This window comes from Bactrocera neohumeralis, chromosome 2 (assembly GCF_024586455.1).
Source record: "Bactrocera neohumeralis isolate Rockhampton chromosome 2, APGP_CSIRO_Bneo_wtdbg2-racon-allhic-juicebox.fasta_v2, whole genome shotgun sequence".
In the NCBI taxonomy this organism is placed as follows: Eukaryota; Metazoa; Arthropoda; class Insecta; order Diptera; family Tephritidae; genus Bactrocera; species Bactrocera neohumeralis.
The window spans coordinates 27,937,699-27,958,752 of record NC_065919.1 but is presented as its reverse complement, the minus strand read 5'-3'; the positions used below and the strand labels follow the sequence as shown (position 1 = coordinate 27,958,752).

Genomic DNA, 21,054 nt, shown 5'->3' with positions numbered 1-21,054 from the left:
TTTATATATTGTACAACGTAAATATTAGCACTTTATTCAATATTTTTACTATTTTGAACCTTCGTATGGTTATTTTATAATTTCTTCAACAAGAAAAGTAAAAGAGAAACATTAAACAGCTGAATTTTCGGCATATGTCTTATACTCTCATTTTCTCTTGTGTGCGATTTTTCAGCAAATCTGTTCTACTTCACGCTCATAGAATCATGTAATTATATTTGCACGGTATTCTTTCTTTGACAAAAGTTAAAAATCACACAAAACAACTGTATGTCATATATACCACGATCGTATTGTTTTCCACATCACTTCATTGAAATTAATTAAGAAAATTTTATTTTGCCCTGCTCTTCCGAGTTCTGTGTTACCACAGTTTAAGCACAGTACATAGAGGAAAATTTTCTTCGACACAAGTAGATGAAAAGAAATTGTCTGGTAACGCTAATTAAGCAAAACTCGTACACTTTTCTTCCCCAACAAGCCAACAGCAACGAACGAGAAACGTCAACAATTGGTAAACAGCGAACACCAACAATCCAAACGAAGCAAGCAACCAACAAGCAACAACTGAAGAGAACACAGGCGCTGCTTCGATTCATATACGAGAGAATGAACGAGCTGCCAGATTACAAAACAGTGGATATCATTTTTTGTTCTAAACTTGGAGATAGCAATTCACGAAACTTAATGTACAATGTTTACGCCCTGAACACATAGAGCGCGATAGACTGCCTCAATAACTGTGTCCATAAGAACGTGTTGATTTTAACATTTGACAGATGTCACTTGCAGTCTGTCGTGCTCTATGTCTTCCGGGCGTTACTCTTTTTATTCTAAATTAAAAACTTATATGTTATACTAAAGTATCATCTCTAGGCAGATTATAAGTCAAAACTCAAAATTAAAATTTACGTGCTGATCTTTTTCAGTATTTTAAGATTATGGATTTAAAGATAAGTAGCTGAAGTAACTATATTTTTGATTCTCTAAGCCTTTAAGTTTATTAGGACGTTTTATTTTGAAGTGGATTTTTGGGTTAAATAAAGAGTTTATTAAGTCCGGTAAGAATCTGTTATCTTTCTCTTATTTAACAGTGTTGATTTCAATGAAGAGGGTTTCAAATTGATTTATATTTGTAATAACAAATTTTGGCAGTAGTTTTAAAGTTGAAATTTCCCCTATACCAAGATCCATTGAGCGTGCTTCCTCTTACGAAGAAGTGTTTGTATCCATAACGTCGACACAGCTTTGAAATTCTATCAATTTTATAGCATGCCAAAATATAGTTTCAAAAATTAAAAATAAACAATTTGGAGAGAATATGGATATGCAATTCGAAAACTTAGAATGAAATCCTTATCAAAAAGCTTTGAAGGAAATGGTAATATTAAGCACATCTGCCAACCCAATGTATTCAAAATTCTTTTATTTATATCATGGTAGGTTGTTTTTACATAAATAATCCATCGGTTTCGTTATGCACATGATTTTTTTAACATGATATTATGAATCACTACTTTGCACGTACGTCTTATCTAAAGTCGGCGCCTACGGTTCTGGATATCGTCAAAAATATGAATTTGATGGGCATATTGTAAAATTATTGAAAGGTAACATGCTTGCATAGAGGGAAAACGTTTAATGTTTTCAGAGATATGAATTCGTTGACGCAAAGATGTGTCAACATATTGACTTTGCTTTAGTTGTGGACATGAAAGAAATACATATTTAAGAAATATTTTTGCAGTATCAGAAAATTCTAAACATCAATTTTAAGTAGTAATTGAAGAGAGAATAGGTCGTATAAAACAATGCCCATTTTTATGTTCTTTTTGGAAACAGTTAAAATCTCCTTTTAAAAACTAATGGTATATTATCGTATGACATTTTAAAGTATTAAAAATTAAATTAAAAATTGTTTCTTTAGATAAATCGCATTGCTCAGATAGCGCTGGAGGGTTTTTCGAAATTTCAATTTCTCACCTTTTGGGAAGACTTTTAAGGAAAAAACGCGAATTTTATGCGAAAAACGAGTAAATTTGTTATTGTATAATGAAAAATATTAACAAATAAAAATACTTTCCAGCATTATCTCGTAAATTAGGTATAGAAAGTGTTCACAATTCCCAAACAATCGGTGTTGTAGTTCTTGAGTTTTAAGGGGAACCGGCATTGAAAACGTGTGGGGGAAAGCTTTAAAACTTTGAAATTAAAAGTCCAATCGACTTAAATTTTGACACAATAGTCTTGAAATATTATGCATTCATTTATGCATTAATTATCCACCACAATAAATATATAATAAAGAATTTTTTGGTTATTGAAACACTGAGTACTGAATGTTTTATAATTTTGTTATATATTTTTCATACAAATACACTACTTGTAACATTTAAGTCTTTAACCAGAAACATACACATACATATGAAGAATGTCAAATGCAATGTCCATAAAAATGCATTTTATTAATGTATAACAATCTTTAAATAATCAATTGAGCTATTTAATGTCCAGAAATTGTGCTCTGCTTAGTTAATGCTACTGGCAATATTTGCTTTCAGCAAGCTCCTTAAATTGAAATAAATTTCAGGAAACATTCCTTGATTCAAAATACTTTTAAGTATTACCGGTAATTAATTAAAATTTTACAAAATTATTTGTCTCTTTGTTGAAAATTGCATAAAATTGGATGTTGAGTAAAAGTTAAACAAATTAAATTTATTAAAAATGAGCTAGGAATAAATATGTATGTATTCCTTTTAAACAATTCGTTGCTTTAATGTGTTTGAGGTAAATACTGGTTAGGGATGATTTACAAAAAATTATTATTATTACTTTTAACCATATCTACTATTAACATGTCTGCAGTGTCTCTTCACTAGTTTAGCCTTTAAGGAAGCATTTAATTTAGTTTTATAACAAAACTTAACCTATTGCAAAACTAACTTTTGCAAAAATTTATCTCGTCAACCATTTCGGATCGCTTTATGGTATAAAAATGTAGAAGAAAACATAAACTTGTTTATGCTTTTTGATTTATCAATTGCACATAATTTGCTGGAAACAGTCCATATCGATTTTTGCACAAACCACGCCACCAGCCTTCATCGATCTGCAATAGCAAGACTTAATTACCTATTCAAAAACTTTAGTCATTATATTTACCATTTCGATATGGGTAATTGTATCATCGGGGTCGAAGGATATTTCATCGTCATCGGCAGCTTGATAGTCATACAGTGCAATCGCATGAATGCCTGTATCTTCGATGTAATCAGCTAAATTATCGGAATTAGAATAAATTGCTTCATCGGTGGTGGCAACAGTAGTAGGAGCAGCTGAAGTGGCCACTGCATTATCGAGTGCAGCGCCTTCGTTTTCTTTTTTCTCTTCTACTTGCGATTGTTGTTGCGAACTTTCTTGTTGTTGAACCGATTTTTGTTGTACTTGTTGCTGCTGTTGTTTTTGTTCGATGCTTTCTCTGTTCTCGTAAACCGGTTCTTGCGTTGGGCATTCTGGTGACGATAACTGTGGCGGTGTTATTGCAGTCTCTATTTCAATAGATGGTATGACATCAGGTGGTGGTGGTGCAATTATTGTGATATTTTGCTTAACATCCGCCATAATTGGTTGACTTTGTTGTTTCTCTTCTATTTGGTTTACTATTTCAACCGGTTGAGCTTTAGGTATGATTATGGGTTCTTTACGTACTGCTGGAGGATTTTCTGTTGTCGGCGATTGCATTTGATTGAATGCACTTATAGCATTACTGATACCACCTTCGCGACCAGTCGAAATCGACGAACGACTGCCTTTTGGTGGTGGAGCTCGTGCTTCTTCAGCTGCTGGTAATGGCGTATTTTCAATAACAGTCTTTTTGGCTGCCTCTTCACGATCACGACGATCTTTCGCTTCACGCAAACGTTTTTGCTCCTCAGCTCTTTTACGCGTTTCTTCTTCGGAGTTTTTGGCCAGATTTTCAAATTTCGCACGCAAGTTGGACGGCTTCGCACCTTCAATGTTAGGTTTTACCTTAGTGTATGTAGTTCCCACCTGTTGCTTTTCATTATCATCAAAACCAGCAGCTGATTTATCCATGCGATCTCTTTGGACACCAAATTTTCCACCAAAACCCTATAATATAGCAAATATTATTACTATTTTCCTATAAAAAATAATATTTAGTTATATAACAAACCACTTTGTGATCAATTTGACTCTCATGCTTCTGTGGTGCCTCTTTATGATCCCAACCCATGGCGGATTTGTCTTTGCGATCTTCCTGTATACCAAATTTGCCACCGAATCCTTTTGAATAATCTAAAATACAAATAAAAGTTCTATTAATGAAATTATTTTTTCTATTGCAATTGTTGTTTTACCTTTCTGTGATTCATGTTTTTCAACCTTCTCAACGTGATCCCATCCCACAGCCGATTTGTCTACCCTGTCGGATTGAACGCCAAATTTGCCACCGAATCCAGTCGCATAGTCTTTCTGAGAGGCATGTTTTTCAACTTTTTCAATATGATCCCAACCTGCAGCCGACTTGTCTACTCGGTCTTTCTGAACGCCAAATTTGCCACCAAAACCCTCGCTGTAGTCCTTTTGCGAAGCATGTTTCTCAACTGTTGCTCTGTAATCATGTCCGACTGCTGATTTATCCATGCGATCGCTTTGCACACCAAACTTTCCTCCATATCCGTAACCTGGATTTTGCTCTTCTAATTCTTTCTTCTTCTTATCTTGATCAGCTTTTTCAGTTTCAAAACGCAATTTTTCCATGCTTCATACATATATATTGGCAGCAATTGTACGGGTGAATCATTGAATTATGTTACATTACGACTAATAAATGAGTAATCAAATATACTTACTCGATAGCACCGGCTGTACGTCCGCTTCCCTCGACGGTCTTTGATCCCCATCGCTGCTCTTGTTCACTGACATCGTTTACGAAATCTGGATCCGTCTCCCAATCATCATCAGCGTCTGGTTGAGTGTTTTGGAGTTGCAGACCAGCTGTTGCTTTCCACATTTTCCTTATAATTTGCTGCGAAAAATAAAAAGGGTCTTTATCACTTTAAGTGTATATGTTCACAAATAAAAAAAAGATAAGGTTACAATCAAACTTGTTTCGTATTCTTTATCTACAGGGAGTGGTCAGCCGGTTTTTTTAATAGTTGACTACGGCTGATTTATGATATTTCATTGCTTAGAATTTCTATGATTTTCTAAATATGTATTATTAACTTGCTCACTTTATTTCCCGTTTTTAACTACTTGGTCTACTAATAATCAGAAAATTGTATTCTTACTTCAACGAATCCCTTTTGTAAATGTAGCAAATGCTTCTTCTTTGTTAAGCCAACAACTCACAATTAGTACAGCACAAAAAGTACTATTGTAATTAATAATTACCCAGACACCATATTAACCACAATTCAATATTATTAAATTTATAGCATTTATTAATTGATATAACTAATAACTTACCAGAAACGAGCCTTAATGTTCATTAATTAATTTGAAAATTTTAGTTTATTGTGGGTGTAATCCATATTTTGACATAGGTAATTCTCTATGCAGACAAAAATCAATAATTTAAGATATTCTGTCGTAATCAACTAATAGTTGATTAACTTTTAACGATAAATAGACATTTTGTTTTGTCGTTTTATAAAAATTTAATGAAGTTTATTTGTACGCTATCATGAAGAAGAACTTTTCTGAACAGACTCCAACGATAACATTTCGATATAATTCGCCATATTGAAAAATCGAGGAGGAACGGAACATAACTTCCGTTGCACGATGGCGATACTCGTCCATTTCTTTCCGTGCGGTTCTTTAACATGACTGGTTTGTCGAATAGGGTAAGTGGCGTTTTTTTCATGAAAATGCCGAATAAATGCATTAAATGTTAATCGAAATGTGTGCAAAATGTACAATACGACGAAAAATTTTCGAAAATACCAAATTTATGTGGGAAAGTGAACTGTAAAGTGATATAAAGTTAACTAAATTCATGTGTCCAATTGTACTTTATGGTACACGTGCCCATTTGATTTGGTGGATAAGGTCTAAAGAACGGTGAAAATATTGGCAAAAGTTGTAATATTTTCGAATATGTGAACACGTATTGTATATTTTGTGTATACTTATAATTTTTTATAATGGAATGTGTGTGAGCCACCGTTTTTGTTGTCATTTGTGTCATAACCTAGATTTCTATTAGAACACAAATTTGATTGAAATTTTGTTTTGTATATTTGCAGGCCGTTGTTATTGATGGTCGTGGCCATCTGGTTGGCCGTTTGGCCTCCGTTGTTGCCAAATACCTTCTTCAAGGAGGTAAAGTGGCAGTTGTACGTTGCGAGGAATTGAACCTCTCTGGCCATTTCTACAGAAATAAAATTAAGTACTTGGCGTATTTGCGCAAACGCTGTAACGTAAATCCTGCTCGTGGTCCATATCACTTCCGTGCTCCATCAAGAATTTTCTTCAAAGCTGTACGAGGTAAGTTTTTATAATATTCTATAATAATAAAAAATTAGTTAATGATGACTTAATTTTCTTACCTACATTATTTGAATTACAAATGTAACAATTTAATAGCAACTGATTATTAGTACATCAATATAATTATGACTTGTTTTAATGTTTTTCATTAATAAATGTATTTCTTTACTTTCAGGTACGTAATGAAATTCATCTTATAAATAGCTCTAAAACGGCAGTGATGAACAATATTTCTTACCTACATTATTTGAAGCTGAAAATGTAACAAAATCGTTAACTGACGCACCTACTTAAATTATATTTGCAATATCTATGTAAACAAATTTATGATTAAGACAAACTACTTTGTTGCAGGCATGATTCCACACAAAACCAAGCGTGGTCAAGCTGCACTTGCCCGTCTCCGCGTTTTCGATGGTATTCCACCACCATACGACAAGCGTCGTCGTGTCTGTGTACCAATCGCCATGCGTGTCCTCACTCTGCGTTCTGACCGCAAATACTGCCAAGTCGGACGTTTGTCAAGCGAAGTCGGCTGGCACTACCAAGATGTCGTTAAGAGTCTGGAAAGGAAACGCAAGGCTAAGTTGCGTGTCACTCTGAAACACAACAGAATCATGAAGAAGTTGACTGTTAAGGCTCGCGAAAACATTGCGAAGGTAGCGGAACCTTTCAACAAAATCATTAAATCTTACGGATACGAAGTTTAAAATACGTACCCCTAAGTTTGTTTAAAATGACTAGAATTCATTTTTTAATAAAAAGAATAACATAAGTAAAATTAGATTGTTTTTTAACTTCTTAGTGATTGCAGTGCACAAGGTTAGGCAGCCCATCATCGTTGGTTTTGTACAACTATTTTGCTAACTTGTGCTCATTTATAGTACAGACAAAAAGTAATTTTGGGGGGGGTATATGTTTATAAATTATTATAAACTTTTGTGGAACGTCTTGGAAGAAAAAAACTACCCTGTAAACTATTTTAGCTCCGCATTCTTGACCATAAAACAATGGTGAATTTATAAATTGTCTTGAATAAGGTAACGGACCAGCATAAATTTGACTGCGCATTATTCCTACAACAAAGACAAATTCGGCATGTTGTAGCTAACTGCACTTCAAAACACACGTACTGCATTGAAAGTCTTTATTTTCTCTATATACATGCATATGTTAATTAATACATATAAAATATATAAATGTTGTTATTAATATTAGTAAGCATATATTTTTATCTGGGGCACATAGCATGTCTGCCTCCGTCAACTGGCATATTCATGCCGGTTGTAAATGTGGCCAAGTCACTGGCCAAAAAGCAAATAGCATTGGCCACTTCTTCCACATCTCCAGCCCGTCCAAGTGCATGAGTAGTTTTGCAGTGCTCCAAAAATTTCTCATAAGCTTCGTCGTTCATGCCAGCACTTTTGTGCAAATTGGTGACTACGACACCCGGATTAACTGAGTTACATCGCACTCCCTTCGGCGCAAGCTCTAAAGCCACACAACGTGTAAATTGATCAATAGCTGATTTTGAGATATTGTAAGCCAATACATTGGGAAATGCACGTAGACCACAAACGCTGGATAAATTAACAATATTGCCTTTTGTTTTGATTAGCTCAGGTACGGCGAGCATAGTCAGCTGGTACACAGAGCGCACATTTGTGTCCATAATTCTATCGAATTGAGCAAGGCTTGTATTCTCAATTGTGCCATTTTCAATAATTCCGGCATTGTTGACCAATACGTCAAGTTGTCCGTAACGTTCCAACACTTCACTTATAATATTTGGCACAGCCGATTCGTCTGTCAGGTTGACCTTTACCAATAATGGAGTCAATGAGTTCTCTGCGACATTTTCACACTTAGCTGCTGTTTCTTTAAGATTTTCCACATTTCGTCCAACCAATGCCAGCTTGGCACCAAATTTAGCGAATTTCACTGCAGCAGCAGCACCAATTCCAGAACTGGCTCCCGTTATTAGCACAACTTTGCCCTTGAAATCCATTCTACTGTTATATACTCGCTGGTGAAATTCAAATTAGATAAAAATCAAAAGACTTGAGTATTTAAGTACTATTGGCTGTTATCAGAAACACTGTTGCTCCACGATTTATTCTGTGATTCATGAACACAAATCAAAAAGTGGGTAAGCAGAGATGTTAGCCATTGTAGTTGCCCAATTTCGATTAACTTATATTTTCTGTTTGTTGATGATCGACATCGCAGCTTAATTGGTTTTCACATTGCTCCCACATCATTTTTCAGAAAGTCGTTATTTTTGAATTTTGTTGCAATTTAGCGCGGTGTCATAGCGTGTCTCCCACCGTCTACTGGTATATTGTGACCCGTGATGAAACTAGCCAAATCACTTGCTAGAAAGCATATTACATTTGCCACTTCAATTGGTTGACCATAGCGTGCTAAAGCGTGTGTATATTTTGCTTTTTTAAGAAATTCCTTGTATCCATTCTCATCCAAATATCGCTTTTGTAAATTAGTATATATAACACCAGGATTTACGCAATTACAACGCACGCCGCGCTCGCCAAGTTCCAGCGCTACGCAGCGGGTGAATTGATCTACACCAGCTTTAGATATATTGTAGGCCAGCGTGTTAGGAAATGAACGCATGCCGCATATACTCGATGTGTTCACAATATTACCCTTTGTTTTCAATAATTCCGGCACTAACAGTAATGATAAATAAAATTGGGAACGTAAATTGGTGTGTATCATGCGATCAAACTGCTCCAGGCATGTGGTTTCAATGGTACCATCCTCCATAATACCGGCATTATTTACTAACACATCCAGTTTTTTATATTTTTTAATGGTTGACTTAGCAATGCATTCCAAATCTTCCGACTTGCTAACGTCCCCGACTATTTGAAGTGGTTCTCCTTGATCTTTTGACTTGGCACATTTTTTGCAATTCTCAGCTGTCTTTTTAAGTCCTTCAGCGCTCAGATCAACAATGGCTAGCTTAGCGCCAAGCTCCGAAAAACGAACTGCAGTAGCAGCGCCAATTCCTGACGCGGCGCCAGTTAGCAGCACAACCTTGTTGGTGAAGTTCATATATATACATACATATATGTTTCGAATTTGTATTTAAAAAATTTAGCCTTTACAATTTTTTTGAACTTTTTAATTTTGAATAAAAAATATAATATAAAAAAATATTTAGAGCCAAATATATTTGTATGTCACTTTCTAAAATCAGACAGGAAGTGAAACCGGCTGACCTTGGTACAACATGTAATCCTCAGTAGAGGTGGTCCTATCTTGATTACAAGTAAAATATTTGTTACTAATAGGGTCATAACGTAATTTTTTTTTATTATAACCACTCTAAATAGTATCCACTAAAATTTCATATATTTTCTTAATTATTATACCATAAAACGGGTGTTTGTAACACCCAGAAGGAAACATCGGAAACCCTAAAAAACCAAGGACCCTGGCACAAATTAAAAAATGGGGTCCCACTGCTATGTAAACTGATTAGGTTTTATCAAATACAAGTATGAAATATACAAATATTTTAAAAATTCTAAGGTATTAAACAGTAACAACAGAAATTACAATTTATACTTGGTGATTTAGCTAATAAACCGAAATAGAGAAGATTCAAGGTTTATTATATAAAGGTCGGGCCTACCAACTGACTAAATAACAATTATATTTACAATTTTTTCTAGCTGCAGTTTTCGCTAAAGTAGCAATGACTTCGTTTAAATCCAGGCTTGAGTTTTTTTAATTTCTATTAGCGATAAAAGTCGGCGTCGAGTATGGCTCGTATTATTTCTTAAATTTTGTTTTTATTTTTTCTAATTTGCTAAATGACCTTTCAGCTGCTGCAGAAGTGACAGAATTATAAAGAATAATAACATTGCTGTAAAAACTTCCGTTATATATTTAGTTCATTATTTCCTTACATAATTGTTCAACCGTCCATGCTTGACTATTTTGAGGTAAAACTAGGTGGTAAATATTAATAAATTGAAGTAAAAAACTAGGGGCTATTATATCAGAATATTTCTGAATAATGAAGTTGCTTTATCAACATGTAATAAAAATGTTGGTGCTGGAAAATCAATTAAATATTTTTTCTCGATTTGGAAATCGGTGATCAGCTGCTAATTCATCAAAATGTTGTTTAAATTTTATTTGTCTTTTTTCTTGAAAATAGGTATCAATACCATATTTTCTTGCAGTTTCACTGGCCTTGCACTTGAATAATTCAAAATCATTTCTATAAATTTGCAACTTTGCTTTGGTCTCTGCTAAAACTTTAATTGCCTCGCCCAAATTGAAGGTCGCATTTTTGCAAAGTTTTGGGTATATTATTGATGTTCAATACATGGTGCATGAATTCGCAAAGCAACACGAACTCGAAATTAAGCATTTTTGTTTTAATACTCTCTGCTTCACTATGCTCATCTTTACTTGGACTCTTTTGAACTATTTCTGATAATATTTTGATAATGTCAAAATAACGAAGTTTTATTGCAGACCTGAATTAATGTACATACCTACTGCAGGTGACTTGCGCTTTTCACGATATTTCGCGTTATACAATGAGCTGTAGCCGAAATCTATAGATTATTATTGACTTAATGGAAATCAAAATGAGTAGTAACATCAAATAAAATTTAACCACGACTCTACTCCTGATGCAGCACTTATTTTTTAACCGTTCTCGAAAAAAAACTTAACTCGAATTCACAATAAAACGCACATATCACTATCCGTCCTAGAGAAAGAATTTAGGGGAATTCCCTAGGCATAAATTTTGAATTTCTCTCAACTGAGTTGTCATGATTAAAGTGGGGTTGCAACTTGTCATATTTAATTTGAAAATGGGAGAAACTTCCAAAAGTTCAGTTCGATCGAGATTTCTGGTAAGGATTCGAGGCCACCCTGAGCTTGAGGGCACCGAGGCATTGCCTCGCCTAGCTCCTGGGTAGCTACGCCACTGGTGACGAGCTGAGCCGATATTGATACTTCCAATTGTCCATCCGTTTGAATATATGTACATGAATTAGTCCCTGAAGTTTGAAGATAGCGATATAGAATTTTGTACACGTCTTCTTCTCACTAAGTAACTACTCAATTGTCGAAATGGTCGATATCGGACCATCATTGCAGTTATATGCCATTCAAACTGAACGATCAAAATCGTGGAAAATTATATAGAAAACTTTTTTTTTGATAAAATATATTCACGAAATTTGGTATAGATTGTAGCCCAAGCTCTTCGAAAAAAATTCAAACCGGACCACTATAGCATGTAAATGTCATGCAAACCGAAAGATCAAAACGTGTATGGAGAAGTTTTTTATTTGACGAGATAGTCTCATGAAATTCGGCCAATACTCTAGGATAACGCAGCTCTACTTGAAGAAATTGCTTAGCGATCCAGTAAGGTATATAGCTGCTATACAAACTGATCGATTATTCGTGAAGGGTATTCTAGCTTCGACGCAACCGAATTATTGTTTTTTTTTTCTAATTAAAAATACTCGAAACTACAATGTACCTCGAGATATTGGTCAAGCGGGATCTGGAAACAGAAACTAATTTAACAATTTCAGAATTTGCGTACTAAAGAGCAACGTATAAACAGCTGACTCCTTGCTTAGGCTTAAAAAAAGCAGATCCAATAAATAAAATAGTATTGAAAAAAAATTGCGTCTGCCGGAAAATGAATTCATGGATAGCAATTCTCTAGCTTAATAAAAAATAAAACTACTAAATAAGACGACCAACCGACCCGCTAATATGAAAACATTTTCAATTCTACATAAGTATGTACATATGTATGTATATGTATATACATATATATCTATGTAGGTATATATGTATGTATATACATATGTATATAGGGTATATATATATATATGAATGTACATATGTATGTATAAAAGTTATTGATAATTTTGTTGCAGCAGTTTCAATTACAGCCAATTAACGCACCAAAAAATCTGTGAAGACTTGACTGAATACATCGATGTGTGGAACGGGTGAACTTATCAAATAAGTATCTAAACAATTTTATTTAAAACAATAATGTATCACTAACATTAATTATTACTTTTTATGAAGTATAACGATATATGTATATTTCTAACAAATGTAATTGCCTTTAGGTGTGAAACTACATACTATATATACATATATACATAAATAAAACTCTAATTAGTAATGCAAATTTTAAGAACATACAACACATTTATAGTATTTGATATTTCATGATGCCAAATGCAATTTACTTAATACCTATGGGTATAATATATGTATGACCAACTTATCGCGGACACATTGCATGGCGCCCACCGTCTACTGGCAAACTGGCACCAGTAATGAAACTCGCCATATCGCTGGCCAAAAATGCGATCACGCCTGCCACGTTCTCCTCCAAACCCTCGCGTCCGTCTTCACTTATCGTGCCAGAATGTTCTAACCACTTTTGGTACGCCTCATCATCTATATCGTCACTTTTTTGAATTTCCGTAACATCGACGACAGGATTAACTGAATTACAGCGAACACCTTTTTCTTTCAATTCAAGCGCTACGCAACGAGTAAATTGGTCCAATGCAGCTTTAGAAAGATTATATACGAGTACACCGGGAAATGAACGTAAACCGTTAACGCTTGATAAGTTTACAATGCAGCCTCTTGTCTCGATTAAATATGGCACAGCCAACGATGTTAGTTGAAACACGGCGCGCAAATTTACATCCATAACGCGATCATACTGAGCCATTGTAGTTGTTTCAATGTTACCAATCTCAATAACGGACGCGCTGTTAACGAGCACATCGATATGTCCGTAAGTGGCTATGGTTTTATCAACAATATGGCGTACCTCCTCCTCATTAATCATGTCTGCATGCACAATCAATGGCGAGTGATCATATGCATCAATGACCTTGTCGGCAACAGCACTCAAGCTCTCCTTATTGCGACCGGCAACAGTCAGTAGGCCACCCCATTTGGCAAACTCCATGACGACTGCGGCGCCAATGCCAGAGCAAGCGCCAGTGATAATTATAACTTTATTTTTAAAATCTAAAGGAGATGGTGGTGGTGGAATAACCACGGGCTCCTCTATATCAATTGAATGATTGAATCCAATTGGAAACATTATGCAGAATAAGAATAAAATCTGTTTAACTTCGTACAAACGGATATGTGTAAATGGCTAAAGAAACAACCGATACACAAGAATGAGCAACGAAAACTGTGCGTTGTGGAGTGAACAGCTCTAAGAGACGTGATCACGTTAGGTCTATCAAATCAGTTGTCTATTAATATTGTTTATTCGCCTTGCTATACAAGCAGATAACATTTAAAAAGCGAATCGATCGTATATAAGTACACTTGTACATAGTCACTCATACAACTTGGATAAATGTATGTACGCATATATGTACATATGTACAGAGCTCGTCTTTATCTCCCGCTCTCACACCCACTGGACTTTTCTCTTGGCCATCAGTGGTTGACAAACTTTTTATGCAATGTCAGAATGAACTATTATATGTATGTATGTATGATTGTCTTCGGTAATTAACTGTTAGGTAGGTAATTACAATTCCAATGAACTCTTTTTGAGATGATAGAATTTTTGACTTTGTGGAACATGATGATTTTGTTATTGAAATACTGTATTGATTAGTGCATACCATACATATAAACAAACTATTCAAGTATAGCAAGATTGGGAACTACTGAATAACAAATAAATGTACGTGTAGATAGTTTGTTGGAGCAACTTTTCACACTCTCGCCTGCCATTGTTTTTGGCTATTTTTACGCTCAATGATATTTTGATAAACTTGTTTTGTTTGACAATTTGGCAAGCAGATTTTCCACAAGCGACACTAATGGAATAAAAAATAAAATAATATGCTCTGCTGCATATGTGTATATAACGAATATACATACATAAGTACGTATATATAAAAACTTAAAATTAAATTTTTTGAAACGACAGTGAAAATATAAATCGAGAAAATTCATTTGTTATACAAACATAGAACATAATAAACATTTGCGCTACTAAATATACGAGTTTGTATTTAGGAACGTGCCGGTGTTTTTTGTTTTGACAGAGAGAAACTCAATAGTCTTTATATTCTTCACTGTTTTTCAGCTAACATTGTATTTGCTGATAAATAATTTATTTATGTAGATGTATGTATACTTTTTATTTGCGGTATCAAGGAAAGTACAAAACTTTTTTAACAAGAAAATACAATTTATTATAAAAACCAGAAAAATAAATGCAATTTTCTGTTACATTACTCCATTATCGAGGGCACATAGCATGTCGACCGCCATCTACAGCCAAGCTTACACCAGTCGTGAAAGTGGCCAAATCACTAGCCAAAAAAGAGATTGCATTTGCCACTTCATCTGCTGTGCCAGGCCGACCTAGAGCATGTGTTGTTTGCGAATGTTCTAAAAACTTTTTATATGTTTCTTCATCCATACCGCCGCGCTTGTGTAAATTAGTAACGGTAACACCAGGATTAACACAATTCACACGCACACCCTTGGCGGCCAATTCCAAAGCAACACACCTTGTAAATTGATCTACTCCCATCTTCGAAATATTGTAAGCTAGCACACCCGGAAATGAACGTATTCCATTTACGCTGGAAACATTTACAATATTGCCTTTGCTTTTAATCAGTTCAGGTACGGCTAACATTGTTAGGTGGTATATAGCTCGTAAATTGGTGTTCATCACACGATCATATTGCTCTAGGTTGGTGTTTTCAATACTACCGGTCTCAATTATACCTGCATTGTTAACTAATACATTCAATTTTTTGTATTTTTGTAACGTCTCATGCCAAACCCTTTCTGTATCAGCTTCTTTGGAAATGTCGCCCAAAACTAAAATAGGTTCCTTACCAACGCAGGAACATTGGCTTGCTACAGCTTTCAAATTCTCGGCATTGCGTCCATTTAGAGCGAGTAAGGCGCCTAATTTTGCAAATTTTATTGCTGTAGCTGCTCCTATCCCAGAACTTGCTCCAGTGATAAGCACAACTTTTCCCGCAAAGTTCATGGTTTAATGTTGATAACAAAATCTGAACTGATCATTATGTAAATTACCGGGAGATAAGTGTTACTTTTGTTTATTTCTGTACATTATTATTCCATCTCTTTTTAGACATTCTTGTTTTGGATCATCAGCTGTTTTCAAATACAACTGCTGTAAAGCTAAAACTACATAATACGCGTAATTGTATGAGAAAGCGTAACGTAGCATGTTGCACACAAAATTAACAATTTCAACTTGAGTTTCAATAATGTGTTTTCGGTATGTTTGTAGTGAAATTAACTAGTGTAAATTTTTGAGTTTTTACTCTTGATATGCTTACAAGTTTGTCGGGTGTGGCATCTATTTTAGAAAAGAAATAATAAGCAAAATTACAATCAACCAAGAGCTGCCACCTCCTAATCCAGGGTGTTATGCGACTCCCGTGCCCATTGGATAATTTGTAGCTAGGAGATAAATTTGGCTGGATGCTAACGGAGCCTTCTTAATACCGGTCCGCCTTGTGAAGTAGCGGTGGCCTTACCGCGTCAAGGAACGCAGGAGTCAACTCCGCGTCCACTTCTCTGCGCTGGAATCGGAGGCGTCACCTGGTTAACGCAACCCTGTCGGAGAGGCGTAGTAGCGAAAGGGCTGCACCTCCAGAGATGAGGGGTGAGTCTCTTCTTAAATTTGTAAAAGGTACCAATGCAAGCATCGAGAATGTGGACTGCGAATCCATCTTCATAAACATTCCTCGAAGGGTGATCCTTGACATAACCTTAAGCAATGAATACATGACCGGTTAGTAGTACGAACTGAGATGTATTTAGGGAAATTCTAGTGCAAAATATAAGCTGAGTGAGCAACGTATCCTCGGCCCTTACGGCAGCTAGACTGCACACGGCTTTCTGTAGATATTATCCATTAAAAGACTGGGACCTATGAGCAGCGCAGAGCATAGGGTAATGGCACTCCTGCTTGCGCACTTCCCGGAGATGGTTCGGGCTGACCAAATTCTACAATGATCGCATATAAGCCTTATCCCTCAGATTGGACGGCTGCAAGGAATTTATTCACTGCAGACTCAATCAAGTGGGCACTGACCTTTTTCTTGAGCTATACACCAGGGGCTGACAGCATCTTTCCAGCACTTTTGCAACAAGGTATGTAAGATCTCTTGCTACACCTTGTAGGGATAGTCTTACGATGGCGTATATTCCAGAATTGCGAATAATAACGTTCGTAATCTTCATCTCCAAGGTAAGAAGGAGGGACTACTCGCTCGCCAAATCGTTCAGGACAATTAGTCTTACTTCTTTCATGCTAAAAGCAATGGCAAATATTGCAGACAATTATATAAGATCGAAGGGGCTGATAATCGCACCCCTACCGCCAGTCAGCACGAATATAAAGCAGGCAGATCCACTAACTCTGCTCTTTACCATCTCACGACTGAACTTCAGAACTCGCTGGAAAATCACGAGTTTGCGATATGCGTCTTTCTTGACTCCGAACGTGCTTTTGACAATTCGTCGCACGCTTCTGGAGAAAAGGAATGCGACGGCTCTAGTATGCAGATGGATAAAGGCTGTACTGCGTACTAGGATAGCTGAAACCACTGTGGGGAGAGTAGGATTTGTCTTGGTATTACGAGGGACTGCCCACAGGATGGTGATCAGTGATTCCACGCTTGACCTAGTACTGAGGAGCAGCACCATCAAGTGGTACACTGACGGTTCGAAAACACGACCGGGACCGCATACCAAACTATCCATACCAATGGTTCGTTTTCCGAGCATCTTTCAAACAGAAGTCTTTGCTATAAGTCAGTGTACAGAAACAAACCTCCATTGCAACCAGCATATTGCTATACTCAGCGATAGTCAAGCGGCGCTAAAAGCCGGCAATCTCGGTGCCGGGGCATAAACGGGTAGCCGGCAATGAGTTGACCGACCAATTAGCCCATTCTGCGGCAGCGTCCAGGTTGATGGGACCACAACTGTGCATTGCGGTGGGACCCCACCCCATAAAGGAGATAACGGTACTGGCAGCAGGCGCCAAGAATGCGCCACGCCAAGCTACTACTGGGAGTGTACAACCTTGTAAGTTTTAAGGATATGGTCAAGATAAATTCCGTCTCCTCGTCGCGCTCTATGCAGGGCACCGTAAGTCCAGGAAGCACTTTTCTAATATGGGCATAGTCTCTTGCGCGAACTGCTGGTTTGTTGACGTGGAACAGGAAACTCCAGCAATTCTAGATTGTCCAGCAATTTGTAGAAAAAGGCTCAAGGCCCTAGGATCCATCTTCGGACATGGATCACATCACCTCAGTCGAGCCCAGCAAGCTTCTGGAATTGCTCAGAGTACTGCGCCTTTGTGACCATATGTGATATAGGAAAAGACATACATAGGTCGCAGTGCAAAGCCTAAAATATTTTCTAATCTATTCTAACCGAAACGTTTCGAATTTTGTCCTCCCAAGGATTGTCAACATGACATCATGCCTCGAAATTACTTGTGCCGTTACCATAATAACAGCAAAAATTTAAATGTATATGACTATGGAGCTTAACGCATAAGATGTGTATTCCACTCATTTGTCAAACGTACGCACATGCTTACGCGAGTTATGTAGTTTCGGCTTAAAGCAGTAGGAGGGTTGTTTTGATCTGTTAACAGAAAATAAACCTGTTGCTTTGAAACCTTTCATTAGTGGTGAACACAATGACTGCGACAGACTGCAGCAGCACGACAGTGAACTTAAAACGTCGTTGTTCATCTTACTACATGTACATTTTGAGAAGCAACAACAACACAATGGCCGGCATGTACACAAAACAACGCAGTTGTCCATTTTGTATGTATACAATTTCGTTGTGGCCATACTAATTCCTTTCACTTCAATGAAATTTTAATATTTTGTTCAAAATTAAATTTTTTATGCAAAAAATAAGTAAATAGATAAATATTTTTGCTTTAAATTATCAATTGTTATTACAAATGATATAATAGAGCTATAATATAGCTATTTTATGCTTTTATTTATAAAATAACGTCAAGTTTGTTAGAGCTGTGAATAATTTTACATTTTACATATTAGTGGCATCACCACTCTACCTCATCTCTCTATCTTCCATTCTACTGTCAACTCTACTGTCGTCGTACTGTCGTTGGCAAATATAGGAGGATATTGAAGTTAGCGAGAACGACAACTGTCGGCCTGCAGTCGTGTAGTCGTGCAGCTGTAAAAATAGCACTGCCCATAAGAACGTGTGTATTTTTTTTTTTTTTTTTAATTAGAATCACCACTCAGAAGTCGTTTTATCCGTTGTAAGCGAATGATTTTCGAAGAAACATCATTTCTAATATGCCATAAGACAAAATAAGAAATGAACTTCTTAACCTTACGCTGTCAGATAAAACGAAAAAATACTTCGTCATCGTAGGTCGATTCCCACGACAGCCGGTTCTACGCACCGGAATTGACTCGGATTTCATCCGACCAAGGGCTGTTTTTTCGGCGATCTAACCCCGTTTGGATCGGTAAGTGTTAATTTGTTACGTGTGTATTTTAATATTTGACAGATGTAGTTTGCAGTCTGTCGCTCTCTATGTGTTCAGCGCTTGAGAGCGCCTCAAAATAAGCGTTTTTTATAACATTTTCCATTATGGCCAGATCGAACAAAATAACAATTTTTGGGCATTTATCAACCCAACACCCATCATTTAGTACGTATAAAAATTACTAAATAGTGGTTATTTATTATATGGAGTGAACTGAAAATGGCGCCGTGAATCCTTTTACATGAACATTTGTAAGAAGGCAGCGACATAACATTGGCCGGCATGTACACAAGACAACACAGCTGTCCATTTTGCATGTACACAATTTCGTTGTGGCCATACTAATACCTTTCACTTGAATGAAATTTTAATATTTTGTTCAAAGTGCAATTTTTTATGCAAAAAATAAGCAAATAGGTAAATTTATTTGTTTTAAATTATAAATTGTTATTACAAATGATATAACAAAGCTATTTTATGCTTTTATTTGTAAAATAACGTCTGGTTTGTTAGAGCTTTGAATAAGTTTACATTTTACATATTAATGGCATCCTCATCTTTCTACTGTCGTCGGAAAATTTAAAAATATTTTTAAATTAGCGAGAGCGACAACTGAGAGCCTGCAGTAGTGTAGTCGTACAGCTGTCTAAATAACTGTGTCCATAAGAACGTGTGTATTTTAATGTCAGTTATAACAGCAGTTGTATACAGGAATAATATTTGCGTAAACTTATACATAGATAACCCTTATATTTGTATGCAATCCAACAATGACCTTGATGATGATCAACCTGTATAAAAATTTATTCCAACAATGAATGGTTTAAGCTAGTATAAAACTTCGACTTTTGATTTTGCGATGCGTTGACAAGTTGTAAGTCCCCTAAGCTATGTTTTCGTTTCGTTATAGCCTTTAACTTATTGCGACAATATGAAACCACTAATTGAATAAAAAAATCATATTTTATTTCCACATTATTTTAACATAGATATGTACATATATACATAACGCCTCTAAAAACTAAAACAAATTCATAGGAAAAAAAAACAAATTACGGCACATTAAGCACATGTGTTCAGATCACCGTGGACACATTGCGTGACGTCCTCCATCTACTGATAAACTAGTGCCGGTCGTAAAAGTGGCCAAGTCGCTGGCCAAAAATGCAATTGCATTTGCTACCTCTTCTACGGTACCAGGTCGACCTAGAGCGTGTGTAGTTTTGGAATGTTCCAAAAACTTTTGGTATGTTTCTTCATCCATGCCGCCGCGTTTGTGTATATTTGTGACAACTACTCCAGGATTAACACAATTTGCTCGAACACCTTTTGGAGCAAGTTCCAGAGCGATGCATCGAGTGAATTGGTCCAAGCCCATTTTAGAAATATTGTATGCTAGTACACCGGGGAATGAACGTATGCCATTCACACTTGATACATTTACGATATTCCCTTTTGATTTTACCAATTCCGGTACAGCCAACATTGTTAGATGATACACAGCACGTAAATTGGTGTTCATCACACGATCATATTGTCCGAGGCTAGTATTCTCTATACTACCTATTTCTATGATGCCAGCATTGTTAACCAATACGTCCAGCTTGTTATATTTCTTTAAAGTTTCCTGCCAAAGTCGTTCCGTGTCATCTTCCTTTGATATATCTGCTATGACCAAATGTGGCTCCTTACCAACGGCAGAGCACTGTTCTGCTACGGACTTCAAATTTTCCTCATTACGACCATTTAGAATTAGTAAAGCTCCCAATTCGGCGAATTTTACTGCAGCAGCTGCACCAATACCGGAGCTGGCTCCTGTGATTAACACTACTTTACTGTCAAAGTTCATGATCAAATGCCTCTGTTGTTGATATACACGCTAAGTTCTTAATGAAATACTCATGAAA

The 21,054-nt window shown here is 36.1% G+C and overlaps 8 protein-coding genes across 14 annotated transcripts in view; 1 reads left to right on the top strand and 7 right to left on the bottom strand.

Moving 5' to 3' along the window:
• LOC126767935 (protein Malvolio) overlaps positions 1-569 on the bottom strand; it is a 31,657-nt gene extending 31,088 nt beyond the window's left edge. For all 3 annotated transcript variants that reach the window (XM_050485741.1, XM_050485742.1, XM_050485743.1), the window contains exon 1: positions 463-569. The gene's annotated coding sequence lies outside the window, so the exon portion shown is untranslated. The remainder of the gene's footprint in view (positions 1-462) is intronic.
• A 1,767-nt stretch (positions 570-2,336) lies between these two features.
• Positions 2,337-5,382, bottom strand: LOC126767941 (src substrate cortactin). Of its 5 annotated transcripts, none has more exons than XM_050485769.1 (6): positions 5,319-5,382; positions 4,878-5,053; positions 4,383-4,786; positions 4,199-4,320; positions 3,166-4,134; positions 2,337-3,112 (listed from the first exon to the last, which is right to left on the bottom strand). In XM_050485769.1, the coding sequence occupies exons 2-6, from the start codon at positions 5,036-5,038 to the stop codon at positions 3,023-3,025; spliced, it is 1,746 nt and encodes a 581-aa protein (XP_050341726.1). In that variant the 5' UTR covers positions 5,039-5,053; positions 5,319-5,382; the 3' UTR covers positions 2,337-3,022. The 5 variants fall into 5 exon arrangements, with proteins under 5 accessions (XP_050341726.1, XP_050341724.1, XP_050341727.1 ...); XM_050485767.1 differs by having other exon boundaries at positions 5,262-5,328; XM_050485770.1 differs by lacking the exon at positions 5,319-5,382 and adding an exon at positions 5,155-5,253.
• A 409-nt stretch (positions 5,383-5,791) lies between these two features.
• On the top strand, positions 5,792-7,303 carry LOC126767982 (60S ribosomal protein L13a). The gene is made up of 3 exons (XM_050485820.1): positions 5,792-5,876; positions 6,279-6,519; positions 6,877-7,303. Exons 1-3 carry the CDS (start codon positions 5,856-5,858, stop codon positions 7,230-7,232), a joined length of 618 nt encoding a protein of 205 aa, XP_050341777.1. The 5' UTR covers positions 5,792-5,855; the 3' UTR covers positions 7,233-7,303.
• A 352-nt stretch (positions 7,304-7,655) lies between these two features.
• On the bottom strand, positions 7,656-8,631 carry LOC126767972 (3-oxoacyl-[acyl-carrier-protein] reductase FabG-like). The gene has a single exon (XM_050485807.1). It carries the CDS (start codon positions 8,528-8,530, stop codon positions 7,754-7,756), a length of 777 nt encoding a protein of 258 aa, XP_050341764.1. The 5' UTR covers positions 8,531-8,631; the 3' UTR covers positions 7,656-7,753.
• Positions 8,632-8,742: 111 nt separating this feature from the next.
• LOC126767970 (uncharacterized oxidoreductase TM_0325-like) lies at positions 8,743-9,655 on the bottom strand. Its single transcript, XM_050485805.1, has one exon. It carries the CDS (start codon positions 9,598-9,600, stop codon positions 8,821-8,823), a length of 780 nt encoding a protein of 259 aa, XP_050341762.1. The 5' UTR covers positions 9,601-9,655; the 3' UTR covers positions 8,743-8,820.
• Positions 9,656-12,696: 3,041 nt separating this feature from the next.
• Positions 12,697-13,850, bottom strand: LOC126767966 (3-oxoacyl-[acyl-carrier-protein] reductase FabG-like). The gene has a single exon (XM_050485801.1). The coding sequence runs from the start codon at positions 13,673-13,675 to the stop codon at positions 12,833-12,835; it is 843 nt and encodes a 280-aa protein (XP_050341758.1). The 5' UTR covers positions 13,676-13,850; the 3' UTR covers positions 12,697-12,832.
• Positions 13,851-14,772: 922 nt separating this feature from the next.
• LOC126767975 (3-oxoacyl-[acyl-carrier-protein] reductase FabG-like) lies at positions 14,773-15,685 on the bottom strand. Its single transcript, XM_050485811.1, has one exon. The coding sequence runs from the start codon at positions 15,608-15,610 to the stop codon at positions 14,843-14,845; it is 768 nt and encodes a 255-aa protein (XP_050341768.1). The 5' UTR covers positions 15,611-15,685; the 3' UTR covers positions 14,773-14,842.
• A 4,406-nt stretch (positions 15,686-20,091) lies between these two features.
• On the bottom strand, positions 20,092-21,054 carry LOC126767974 (3-oxoacyl-[acyl-carrier-protein] reductase FabG-like). Its single transcript, XM_050485810.1, has one exon. It carries the CDS (start codon positions 20,994-20,996, stop codon positions 20,229-20,231), a length of 768 nt encoding a protein of 255 aa, XP_050341767.1. The 5' UTR covers positions 20,997-21,054; the 3' UTR covers positions 20,092-20,228.

Bases quoted from the DNA above. Each gene is read 5' to 3' on its own strand.
- LOC126767941 (XM_050485769.1), bottom strand. From the start codon at position 5,038: ATGTGGAAAGCAACAGCTGGTCTGCAACTCCAAAACACTCAACCAGAC. The intron at 4,321-4,382 runs GTAAAACAACAA...TTTGTATTTTAG, and splicing joins AAAACATGAATCACAGAAAG to ATTATTCAAAAGGATTCGGT. The intron at 4,135-4,198 runs GTTTGTTATATA...GCTATATTATAG, and splicing joins GTCAAATTGATCACAAAGTG to GGTTTTGGTGGAAAATTTGG.
- LOC126767982 (XM_050485820.1), top strand. From the start codon at position 5,856: ATGACTGGTTTGTCGAATAGG. The intron at 5,877-6,278 runs GTAAGTGGCGTT...GTATATTTGCAG, and splicing joins TGACTGGTTTGTCGAATAGG to GCCGTTGTTATTGATGGTCG. The intron at 6,520-6,876 runs GTAAGTTTTTAT...ACTTTGTTGCAG, and splicing joins TTTCTTCAAAGCTGTACGAG to GCATGATTCCACACAAAACC.
- LOC126767972 (XM_050485807.1), bottom strand. From the start codon at position 8,530: ATGGATTTCAAGGGCAAAGTTGTGCTAATAACGGGAGCCAGTTCTGGA.
- LOC126767970 (XM_050485805.1), bottom strand. From the start codon at position 9,600: ATGAACTTCACCAACAAGGTTGTGCTGCTAACTGGCGCCGCGTCAGGA.
- LOC126767966 (XM_050485801.1), bottom strand. From the start codon at position 13,675: ATGTTTCCAATTGGATTCAATCATTCAATTGATATAGAGGAGCCCGTG.
- LOC126767975 (XM_050485811.1), bottom strand. From the start codon at position 15,610: ATGAACTTTGCGGGAAAAGTTGTGCTTATCACTGGAGCAAGTTCTGGG.
- LOC126767974 (XM_050485810.1), bottom strand. From the start codon at position 20,996: ATGAACTTTGACAGTAAAGTAGTGTTAATCACAGGAGCCAGCTCCGGT.